General features: G+C 40.6%; 1 protein-coding gene and 1 pseudogene across 3 annotated transcripts in view; one reads left to right on the top strand and one right to left on the bottom strand.

Annotated features, from left to right (window-relative positions):
• Positions 1-5288: 5288 nt before the first annotated feature.
• Positions 5289-12623, bottom strand: part of DGKB (diacylglycerol kinase beta) — a 430346-nt gene continuing 423011 nt past the window's right edge. For all 3 annotated transcript variants that reach the window (XM_061585671.1, XM_061585672.1, XM_061585673.1), the window contains exon 25: positions 5289-5556. In XM_061585671.1, the coding sequence (XP_061441655.1) occupies positions 5449-5556 (108 nt within the window). In that variant the 3' untranslated portion in view covers positions 5289-5448. The remainder of the gene's footprint in view (positions 5557-12623) is intronic.
• Positions 5977-6095, top strand: LOC133365727 (5S ribosomal RNA; annotated as a pseudogene).

Raw genomic sequence — 12623 nt, 5'->3', positions numbered from 1 at the left:
ACTAATGGCAAACACAGCATGGCTGTATTTTGCTTCTCAAATTGTTTCGGAAGGTGCCAATTTAATAATTTGCCTTTAAATGTGGACTGAAACAAATTTCTCCCTCATCCTTAAGGTAGAATCAATCCTATTTCATGTCTGAAATTAACGAAAGGGCAGTAAGGACTTGTACTGTGTATATTTTAAAATGTGCAAGATGAAAGGGGATGCTAGGACAGCTGCACCCCATTTTTTGCTAGACAAAAGGGAAATGCCACTTCCTATAACTCCTGCACAGCGTAAGATTGTGCTAGCAATATGAGCTTGGGGTGACTCTTGGGGTTGGCCTATGTGCATGTGCAGCAGAACACAGGTGAAAGTTCCTAGGCAGCTAAAGACAGGCTAGCTAGCCTATATTCTGATCTCAGTCCCTGGGGCTGGCAATCTCTGTGAATGACACTCTGTGTTTATTTGAAAGCAGCACTCAGTAAATATTGAATTGTACTGGTCTATCATCAACACAGGTGCTGTTTTTTCTGTAAATACCAAAACGCTGCAATGACTGCTTACTCTTTCATATGAGTCACTTCTGCAAGGCTTCCCAAGGTGCTTCTTTCGCAAATTCTGAATCATAGCAAGAAAACATGTGACATGGCTCCATGCTAGAAGAGCTTTTAAGGAGAAAGGAGATTCACTAAACAAAAGTGATGGTGGTGGTATTGCGTGTGTGTGGGAGGACGCAGCCTACAGTTATGAAGCATTTTTGAGAAAGTGAAAAGACAATTGACATGAGCATTGTATTTGAGTCACAGAAGATGGAAACTACCATGGGTACAACTATTTTTCAGCAAGGTGCAGTTTTATAAAATGTGGTCAGGGTTTTACAAACAGACCCATTCACAATACAATAGGAGCATGAATAAATAATAATAAATAAATAAATTTACTCTCTGGAAACCCAACTTGCTCCATCAGTGCTAGCCCCATTTGATTTTTGGCTTTTTTACTTACTAGTTGAATCACAGATTCCTAAAGTCTGAAGTAACCAAATGGTTCTAAATGCCACCACCTGCCTCTATGTCCCAATTTCAGGGAGTTGTCTCCAAAGGCCACGTTTACAGTGCAATCCCATCCATGTTAATTAAGAAAAAAGTTCCACTGTGCTCCATGTCTTATTCCTAGGTGTAAATAGCCCAGATAAGAGTAAAACCTTTTTAATCTTCATTGCACCACAATCTGTGGTGTTTTTCTTTACCTACAGACCTCCAGATATTGTTGAACTACAACTTCCATTATCCCTGACGCTTGGCCATGCTGGCTGGGGCTGACAGGAGCTGGAGGCCACAGGTTCCTCATCCCTGACTGAGGAGCTCAGGACTATCCTATGAAGATCTTCAACCTAAATCTAAGTTGTCCCATTTTACTATTCCTCACCCTCACTCCATCAAGGAGGATTCAGTAGAACAGACCTCTGTGACTCATTCCAATAATCCCTCAGTACATTTCAAAGAGGTCTTTAAACATGATTGCCCTGGAAACAAACATTGAGGTTGTTTGTCCACAGGCAGCGTTTGCAACACTCCAATTTCTTTTCTAAAGAAATCTCCCACACAGCACAACAAATAACTTAGTTTTATACTGGGCCATATTTTCTAAAACACCTCGGTGTAGTATCCAGGTTGGAAGGAGGGGTGCATCCCAGGAGGAGATTTGGTTCTCAGCCAAAGCAGGGCAGGGAAGGTATGAACTGCTGTCCCTTCCCACAGGTCTTTTGTAAGTGACAGCCTCCCATCAAACATCTGAAGCAGCCCACTACCAAAAAGATTTGTGTCACAATTAAGAAGCAATTTTCTCTTCTTGCATCCTGTGGTCTACACCCCACATTCATCCATAGTGGCATGTGAGAGACTTCCTTGTGACTTCTTCCTATGATGCTTGAGGAATGTGTAGGGAAATAATGTGAGTAGGACTTTCCTTCAAAAACATTGTACAACCAGAAAGAAGGGCACCATTTGCATGGGAAAGGACTGTCTGGTATTCTACATGTGGTTACTTCATGCGCAAGATACCAGAACAGCAGGAGGAGAAGGCACAGGGAAGCAGATCACACATTTTTGAAAGGAATTACAAATTAATCCTAACATAGCCACTTTCCTGGAATCATTAAAGAAGAGTGTACTTTTAGATTCTGATTTTTAGAGACACTTTGCCTGTGAAATTATCACACGGTACATCAAGGAACTGGGATGTGGGGAGAAGTGTAGTTGCAAACAGGCTAAATATCATATGTAGGATACTGTAATCATAATTTGAAAATATTTATTACCCATAGCCATAATTTCATAAAATCAATGTACATGTCATGTGATACAGTGTCAGCAAGATGTATTTGCCTTTGAATCATAGATATTTGAAGTAGCCATTGCATCAAATATAAGTGTACATCTGTTTGTAGCTTACAAGAGAAATAATAATTCTTACACTATTGTTAACATCACTGGACCCATACATGTTGAACTATACAGCCTTAGGTTTGGAGACAGACATATAATTTCTTAGCCTAATGCTGAACATAGTGTTACGTACCATTAGTTTGCTAATTTTTACGGAACATCAAGAATATTTTTTAATGTACTTTTGTCTTTGCCAGCAATATACTGACTCTGCGTTCTTCAATTATATACAGACAAAATCTACCAACTCCTATAATGAACTCAAATTGTATCTAATGTACTTACATCCACGCACAATACTGTGCACAACAGAAAGATTAAATGTTGTTTGCATTTCATAAGGATGAACAAATCAATAGGAAAAGAGATTTGATAAATCATTAGCAATGTATGGTATAGATTAAAAGGTGGGAGGATATTAATAAATCATGCATTTCAAGCAAGTTACTTTTCTTGGTGGAGTGTCCAAAAGTAACACATGCAAGGATGAAACTCAAACTAAGGGAAAAAATCACAATGGGTTCTTGCAAAAGCAGTTGACTACAGATGTATATGTATAACTTTATATATAACAGAGAAATTGTTGCCTAGCCTGGCCTTAATCATAAGACCATGGCACTTAAATCACACAAAACAAGCTGCTTGCAGTTTCCAAGCTGTTAATACATGTTTCAGAGGACCTTGGATGAGAAGGAAGGTACTGAGCACAAAATCATCACAGCAGAAATTTTTAGAATCAAGAGCATAAACAAAAAGGCAGCAATATCATCAGATGCTTTGCTTAGGTCCAGGCTATTTGTCAGACCGTATCTCCCTATATGAACCTACCCGGGCCCTGAGATCTTCAGGAGAGACCCTTCTCATGATCCCAACACCTTCACAAGTGCGAATGGTGGGGACACGAGATAGGGCCTTTTCGGTGGCTGCCCCTAGGCTCTAGAACTCCCTCCCTAGGGAGGCAAGAATGGCCTCCTCTGTGCAGTCCTTCCACTGACAGCTAAAGACTTTTTTCTTCCGGCAGGCCTTTGGAACTGAAGGCTTTAAGGGTAGTGACTGAAGAGGATGCTGTATGTTATTGTTTTACTTTTATGCTCCTAAACTGGGTTGCAGTATTTTAAGTGTATATCTAATTAGTTTTAACATCTTAATAGTTTAATCCTGTATTAATGCTGATTTTATATGTTTATATGTTTTATATTTTTATAGGTTCTTAATGATATGTACTTATTTTTATCTGGAAGCCGCCTTGAGTTCCAGTTTGGACAAAGGGTGGGATATAAATAAAGATAATAATAATAATAATAAAGGAAACAAGCCAATGACAAAAATATGACAGCCATAAATATGTTCCAATCTGGTGTTTACATTGTGCATGCAGAAACTGGACGTGTAGCAGTATCTAAAATGGTTCCCCATTTCTCATAGGAGCATTCTGAAACAGGTAGGAAGCCTCCTCAAGTACTTAGGTCAATAGACACACATATGAGCTCTCCTGAGTGGGGCAACCTAGCAATCATTGATTCATGGGCCGTTTTTATAAAAACAAGAAATAAATAAAAACTGAGTAATAAGTGAACTTCAGTCCCTTTACTCATTATTAATTTAGGCGCTGTGAAAATGATCCAAAGTTTTCAAAAGAAAGTTTGATGCAAAATGCTTGATTACTTTTGCATTAACCAATTTCCTTGAAGCCCTGTTTTACAAAACCTTTGGAGGAAATGTGGTTTATCAGGCATGTGGTTTGCTTCTCATTTGCACACCCACTGTTTTGTAGGTAAATATGTAAGATTGCTTTAAGTTTGACATATTAAATTATTTAATGTGGAGTAATATTGAAACATTACTTTTGGCTAGTTTTCAAGCATTACTCTCTTTTTTAGATATAATTGCATATGTTTAGATGTACATTTAAAATTGTAAAGTATGACTGTGGCAAACAGATGTCTGGAAATTCATACAATTAACACCTGTCAGAGAGACAGGATTGGCTAAGTCTCCATGTTGACTCAACACTCAGTGACAAACCCAGAGTTTCATCTTGTAATATGTGAAATGGCCCACCAGTCCGGAAATATGTTTAGCAATATTTCTTTTAGTGTAATGCTATTGTGTTGGCCTACATTTTTAATGGAAATATATTTAGGTTTGCTAACAATGTGAAACTTAACACCAATACATAATATGCTTACTTGGAAATAAACCTCTCCCTGTGTAATGGGTAGACCTGTTTCCATGGCAGGCATCAAGGGTTGGCATAGTTGCACATCTGCAAAGGTCCATACCCCAGCAGAAGGCCCAATGACAACAGCTTCCTGGACCTGGTGCAGTGATGGAGACTCACTGAGGAAGAGAGCCCTTACACGTTTTCTGCCTGGTCCAAGGGCTCTCCAAACCCTAAAGCTGACACTGCTTACTTCCTGTTCAGTATGCTTCTGAGCAAGATACACAATATTTCACATATCAGGCTTTACATGACCAGATCTACACTGAATTCAGTTGATAATATTTAAGAGGGATAGCTGGACTATACTAGGATGAGTGTTAGTTATTCATCAGCATTAAGCAGAAAAGGAATCAAACCAAGGCTGTAATAAGCCTCAAGTCACTTTCTTCAGAAGAGGCCTGGAGTAGTCCAATGAGTTAAATATGCTGTCTGAAAGACCAATCTGAAGTAAGGAGTTTGAGGTTCACATCCCAGGAAAATCACATTTTCAAGTGTTGCATTTTTCTGTTTCACAGCATATTTCATTCTACAAATTAGTAATGGTAATGCATGCAACAAAAATATGCTTTATCACTTTATGTAAACATTAGCTTTCTTCATGCAAAATGCCTACAAAACTGTGGCAATAAATTATTCTAATAGCATCATTTTACATTAGATCAGTCACAGAAACTGTTATTCCAGCTTCCATGATTATGCAGTAGAGAACATTGCAAAACCCTTGAAAGGTTTCCAGCATACATATTCCAAATGCCTGCTAATTTGATTTTGTAAGGATTTAACTAAAGAAGCTTATTCTTTGCTGCGGTTCCTTGTCCTTTTAATGATGGAAGAGAAGAGGCCAGTTTTGGGAGGCGGGCCCATCAGTATTGGAGCTTGATTCTTGTGGGTAATTTTTATCTGGTGAGAGAAAAAGGAGTTATCTGCTGTGTTACCTGTTTCCAAGATATGATAGCATTAAATCACAAGATGTGATTATTTTAAATGCCCTTATTATTTACACATAAAATAGCAATTTTATTATGAATTCTAGTTCACAGTTTACTTCTATTATAAATTTTTATTCACGAACAGAGCTTTTTTATAAAAAAAGAGAAGACATTGAACAATGTTATGTTTTAAAAGGGATGGGACAACCGACGAATGAAAGAATTTCTTGACTAGCTAATGCTGACTGGGCCATGATCAGAGTATCAAAACAAAGTTCACATAGCGCTGGGTAGTCTCAGTTGCCACACCTCATACTAATTATACAGGTTAATATCATAAGAAATTGTATTGTAAAAAAGCATTTTCCTTTTTGATATTTATATGGTTAAACACTAAGGCCATACTACCCTGAACACGCCCAATCTTGTCTGATCTCGGAAGCTAAGCAGGGTCAGGCCTGGTTAGTACTTGGATGGGAGACCGCCTGGGAATACCAGGTGCCGTAGGCTTAGAGGAAGGCAATGGTAAACCACCTCTGAATACCTCTTACCATGAAAACCCTATGAATATATCCAAAAAAGATTCATAGGGTTGCCATAAGTCATAATCGACTTGAAGGCATATAACAGCAATAATAAACAATAAAGCCTGATGTGAGGTATATAGATTTTTATCTGCAGTTGTAAGTCAAGGGCACTTCAGTATTGATTTTGCCAATAGGTTAAAAAAAAATCAACAGTATGTGTTCTGACCCAAGGAACTGTGAATGCCATAGAAGGCTACAAACCTGCTAATGTGTTCATGGCTACTCAGAACAGAGGCAATGGGTCCAGTTCCATGTTTTACCCTATTGCTGGAGATAGGATATAATCCCCTCTGTATCCTGTTATATCTCCCCCACCAATATAGGAAATCTATGAGTAGAAGCCATTTCTACTGTGGTTTGCTGTTGCTAGATCAGAGTGATAATCATTTTTTGTATGTATTAAGTATTAAAAATAGACACTTGATTATAGTAGCATGCCTTATTTATACTTCTCCTAATTGCATTGTTCATTGCTCTTAACATGAACTTCAATGCTGAATTTCAAAATAACCATTTGGAATTAAAGTCAAAAGCCAGCGCACTAAAAAGGTCAAAAATGATGGAGTAGCGTTCTAATTTGTTAATTAATTGATAGTAAAATCAAATCAAATATTGAAAGGCCTGTTTAAAATACTATGAAAGACTGCTTTATAGCTATCCATTTTGATTTCTTTGATATAAAACTAGAAATCACCTTAAATGAGACAACCTTAACGTAGATTATGTCTCCAATTTTCTCTAATTCAAGTCTAAATTAGAGAAGACATTTTATGAATGTATGCTATGCTCAAAGCTAATTGAAAGCAATTATCAAAGTGGCATTTTGTCTGTGACTTTAAGATACGTTGTAAGATAATAAATGATTCTCATTATGTAATAAAAAGGTCACATCTTGCCTTTGGGCTAGTGACGCTAACAGTTTTTCAAAAGCTATCTGAGACATTTTCTTTAGTGAACTACGACTAATACAAGAACCATCACTTATTAAATATCAGTTGTCATCTGCACAGTATCCACATCACAAATGAGTATTTCTTTCAAAAAGAAACACCGCCTCATTAAAACTGGCAAAAAATATTTCTCTTAAAGTGCATACCTGACATTTTCAAGCTAAAATGAATATCCTTCACTTGTCATTCACTAATAGTAATGGGGGCGGGGGAATATACTGAGAGGACAGGCTCATTAAAATAGAGAGCAGCCCGCTTCTTGGGTTGGAAATTTACTTTAAAATTAAAAGAGACAGAAATGTAAAAAATTCAGAAGGGTAAGTGGGGTTTTATTTAATTCTTCTGGAATCCTAGCTTACTCTTCCCCAAGGTAACATATGTGGAACACATGTGGAATGGTATGCATTTCTGTATCAAGTTCACTATAGATCTCAAACAAGGCTTCAGGGTACAATCATTAGCATGCAATTCAGTTTGAAATCCCTGCAAATCCACCAAATTAAGCACCCTTTTTCAGTTTTAGTGGCAATATATTTCTTCATAAGATACCAAGCAGAAAACTCAAAATTTCATATCAGTCATCAGTACAACACCTAATTAATTTAATATTAGGAATTTACATCACCATCACTGGGAAGATTTGCATATCCCAACTGATAATTGTATTAATAATTCATCCATACCAAGAATGAAGAATAAAGTAAAAGAAAACTTCTAGGCTGTTGCCCCAAGCTGTGAGCTATTAAGAGATTTGCAACACCCTCACACTGGAATGGAGCACCCATCTGAACAGAAGGAAAACAGAAATACCCCACTGTTTCCTGTAACCTTATGTGTGCACATTTCCTCTTTAGAGATATTGACCTCCAGCTGCCCAGCTTGAATACTCTGTGTATTTCCTACCACCTTGTACCATAAGTGAAACTTTTTGTTTAGGGTTTATTGTTGCTTGGTATTTGTTCTTCCACCTTTTACGTACTTAAGTTCAAAATAAACAAAAACATATATTTTTTTTAAAAAGTCCACTGAGCCCCCATCTGCACTATACATTTAAAGCAGAATAATGCCATTTTAAAAAGCCATGGCTTCCCCCAAAGAATCCTGGAAAATGCGATTTGTGAGGGGTGCTGAGTGTTAGAAGACCCCCATTCCCTTCACAAAGCTATAATTCCCAATGTGGTTTAACAGTCAATCCCTCTTCCCAGGGATGTCTGGGAGAGGAATAGGGATTTCCTAACAACTTTCAGCACCCTTAACAAACCACAGTTCCCAGTATTCTTTGAGGGAAATCCATGATTTGACTGTGGATGAACGTGCCGATTTGGTGTGCATTACTGAGACCTGGGTGGGTGAGCTGGGAGGAGTTGATCTGACCCAACTTTGCCCACCTGGATACTCAGTGCAACACCAGCACAGGCTGCAGGGAGAGAGGGGAGGAGCTGCTGTGGTCTACAGAACTTCCATCTCTGTCACCAGGAAACCACTCTGTCTTGGAGCTGGCTGTGAGGGCCTGCACCTGGTGTCGGGCTGAGGAGACAATAAACTACGGTTGCTGCTAGTGTATCGTCCACCCTGCTGCCCGGCAGCTTCTCTGACTGAGCTGGCGGAGGCCGTTTCGGCTGTGGTGTTGGAGGAGCCCAGAATGATAGTACTGGGTGATTTCAATGTCCATGCTGAGACTGCCTCTAGTGTTCTGGCTTGGGAATTCATGGCCTCCATGATGACCATGGGGCTGTCTCAAGTTGTTACTGGCCCAACACATAGGGCAGGGTACACCCTTGACTTGGTTTCTGCTCCATATGGAGGAAGGGGTGGTCTGGAGATGGGGGTGGTGGATGTCACCCCATTGTCATGGTCAGATCACTTCCTGGTGAAGTTTATACTTATAGCTCCAATCCTTCCCTGCAGGGGTGGTGGACAGATTAAGATGGTCCACCCCTGGAGCCTAATGGAATCTACAGGATTCCTGAATGCCCTGGGGGAGTTCCCAGTAGATAGAGCAGGTGACCCTGTTGAAGCCCTTGACATGCTGTGGAACAGCAAGGCAATTCGGGCTCTTGACATGGTTGCCCCCGAGCGCCCTCTCCGGCATTGTGGAGCCCGGCTTGCACTTTGGTACACCAGTGAGCTAAGGGCAATGGAACAGGCTGGATGACGGCTAGAGCACAAGTGGCAAAAGATGTGCTGTGAGGCTGATCGGGCACGAGTAAAACATCATAACTGTGCCTACTGTGTGGTGGTGAGGGCGGCGAAGAAGGTCCACTTCTCTGCCTCCATCGCATCCTCAAGTAGCCATCCGGTGGAGCTTTTCCGTATTGTCAGGGGTCTATTGACATCAACTCCAGAAAATGGAGTTTTAGACCCTTTGGAGGCACTTTGAGGGTAAAGTTGCTCGCCTCCATAGCAGTCTTGATGCCCCATCCACATCTACTGTAGTCCCCAATAAGGTGTCCAGTGCAACGTCTGCTGCAACTTCTTGGGAACAGTTTCAGTAGATGTGGCCTGATGACATGGACAAGGTGCTTGCGATGATGCGGCCAGCAACGTGTCATCTCGACCCTTGCCCTTCTTGGCTTATTACAGCTTGCCGAGGGGGTCTGAAAGAGTGGATCCAGGGTGTGGTCAACACATCATTGTGGGAGGGAGTGGTTCCAGCTGCCTTGAAAGAGGCAGTGATCTGACCACTCCTGGAAAAGCCCACCCTGGACCCATTGATTTGTGACAACTACCGACTGGTTGCAAATACCCCCTTTTTAGGGAAGGTGATTCAGAGGGTTGTGGTACAGCAATTGCAAGTACTCTTGGATGAAACAGATTATCTTGACCCATCTCAGTCTGGGTTCAGGCCTAGTTATGGGACTGAATCGGCCTTGGTCGCCCTGATGGATGACATTTATCGGGAGAAGGACGGGGGAGTGTTATGCTTATCTGATCTCTCAGCAGCATTTGATACAATTGACCATGGTATCCTTCCTGGGCCGAGATGGGTATTGGAGGCACTGTTTTACAGTGGTTCCGATCCTATCTCCAGGGTCACTCTCAGAGAATAGCATTGGGTGACTGTCTTTCGGCCCCCTGGCAGTTGTGCTGTCGGATGCCGCAGGGTAACATCTTGTCCCTCATGGTGTTTAATGTCTATATGAAGCCCTTGGGAGCAGTAATCAGGAGCTTTGGGGTGAGGTGTCAGCAGTATGCTGATGATACCCAGCTCTATTTCTCTGTAACATCTGAATCAGGAGAGGCCGTGCAAGCCCTGGACTGCTGCCTGGACTCTGTGATTGGTTGGATGAGGGCCAATAAACTGAGTCTGAATCCTAGCAAGATGGAGGCACTGTGGTTTGGTGGTTTCCGAGTTCAGATAACTGGTCAGTTGCCTACTTTGGATGGGGTCGTATTCCCTCTGAAAGAGCAGGTCCATAGTCTGGGGTGCTCCTGGATCCATCTTTGTCGCTAGAGGCCCAGGTGACCTCCATGGCTAGGAGTGCCTTTTACCAGCTTCGGCTGGTAAGACAGTTGCGGCTGTTTGTGGACCAAGATAGCCTGACCACTGTTGTCCACACACTGGTAACCTCTAGGCTGGATTACTGTAATGTGCTCTATGTGGGGCTGCCCTTGAGGTTGGTCCAGAAGCTGCAGCTGGTGCAAAATATGGCAGCAAGACTGCTCACTGGGGCAGGGTATCGCCAACATGTCACCCCGCTGCTGAAAGAATTGCACTGGCTGCCCATTTGCTACGGGGCCAAGTTCAAGGTTCTGGTTTTGGTGTATAAAGCCCTATGCAGCTCAAGACCAGGATACCTGAAAGACCCTCTTATCCCTTATACACCCAGTCAATCACTGTGCTCTGCCATCTTATCAAGAGGTTCATTCTGCACAATGTAGGAAACAGACCTTTAGTGTGGCAGCACCTACCCTGTAGAATTCCATCTCCTTGAATATTAGGCAGGTGCCATCTCTGCTAGCTTTTTGGTGCCTTTTAAAGACTTTCCTCTTTCAACAAGCCTTTTAAGCTGAGACCTATCCCAGTCTGAGTCTGTGTCAGAATTGCTTGTTAATATGGTTTTTTAAATAATGTTTTTAACCCTTTTTTAAAATATGTTTTTAAAGTTTTTTTAAAATGTTTTTAACGTTCCTTTGTTTTAATGTATTTTAAGGTCTGTTTTTATGATGTATTAAAGTGTTTTTAGCACTTCTGTTTGCCGCCGCGGGCTCCTGCGGGAGGAAGGGTGGGATATAAATCAAATAATAAATAAATAATAAAACATGACTATTTAAAGTGGTGTGATAGCGCTGTAAATGTATAGTGCAGATGGGGCCTTAGTTTATATGTGGCTTCTTTTGCTGCTGATTGATAAGCCTGAAGCCCCTTTTGGTACTTGGAAGCAATTGCGCTCCTCTTTGGATCCCACCTCATGGCTTCTGATGCTTTGTTGGCAGATTTGAAAAACAAAGCAAAACATTATTATCAATTCTGGCTTCACATTAAAATTCCCTGAGCCACAGTTTGGCGCAATGTTTTAACTTAGCCAATGTCACAACATTCATTGACAGGAAAAATGGCTTATTCATTTATTTAAAACATTTGTACACTGGCCTTTCCTCATAAAAGCTCAAGGGAACCAGCATCAAAAATCACACTATAAAACAATTTTTAAAAAAATCAGAGACACCAACAGCAGCAGATTAAAATTAATACAATAAAGCTGCTGTCTACAAACAAAAAGCCTTATATGAAGATTCCCGCTTTACTTCTTTGTGGGTCACAAGTGCCTCCAGAGCCCCAGTGTCTCTTTTATGTTCACAGCCATGTGGTGAAGCCCTTTCCCCTTCCAAGTTAAGGTTCTTCTCATTCCTGGACATGCTCTTAGGTTTGCTTATTTATATGCCGGACATTTAGTCCCCCACTGGAGTATGCTGCTCCAGCTTTTACAAAAGTCCTAATGCTTGCCACCCCCTTTTATTCAGCTAAAATCTCTCCTCTCTTAATTGATTAAACAATGATATTAATTAAACAAATTAGAAACCAATGCAGCCATTTTAATGGAAGTCACATGCTCCCTAATCGCAGCCCCTATTAACAATCTGGCCACTGCATTCTGGCCCAAGAATTCCAGGAGGTTAGAGTTAATGGCAGACTTAAGTTTGGGGAATTTTGGGGAACATATGATAAGTTTTATATCAAATCAGCATACTCTCTTGATTTGTACTCTGTGTAACTTTGGCCTTGCCCTATGATCCACCCCAATGGTGTGTGTGTGTGTGTGTGCATATATACACACACGATTTCTCAGCAATATCATTGCACCAACCAAAATGAAATCTAATTAGTTTGGCATTAATTAAGCTCTAATAATATACTCTAGTATCACTCCTAAGTAGTGTGATCCGTTTCCCCTTCACACAGGTAAATTGGAAAACATGGTAGTGTCATCATAATTTTTAAACATACTGAGAAAATGACAGAGCTGCAAAATTAAAATAAATGATTAATGGCATTTTTT

The sequence above is a fragment of the Rhineura floridana genome, chromosome 10 (genome assembly GCF_030035675.1).
Source record: "Rhineura floridana isolate rRhiFlo1 chromosome 10, rRhiFlo1.hap2, whole genome shotgun sequence".
In the NCBI taxonomy this organism is placed as follows: Eukaryota; Metazoa; Chordata; class Lepidosauria; order Squamata; family Rhineuridae; genus Rhineura; species Rhineura floridana.
Note: the sequence above shows the minus strand (reverse complement) of the source record. Positions and strands in the feature narration are given on the sequence as shown.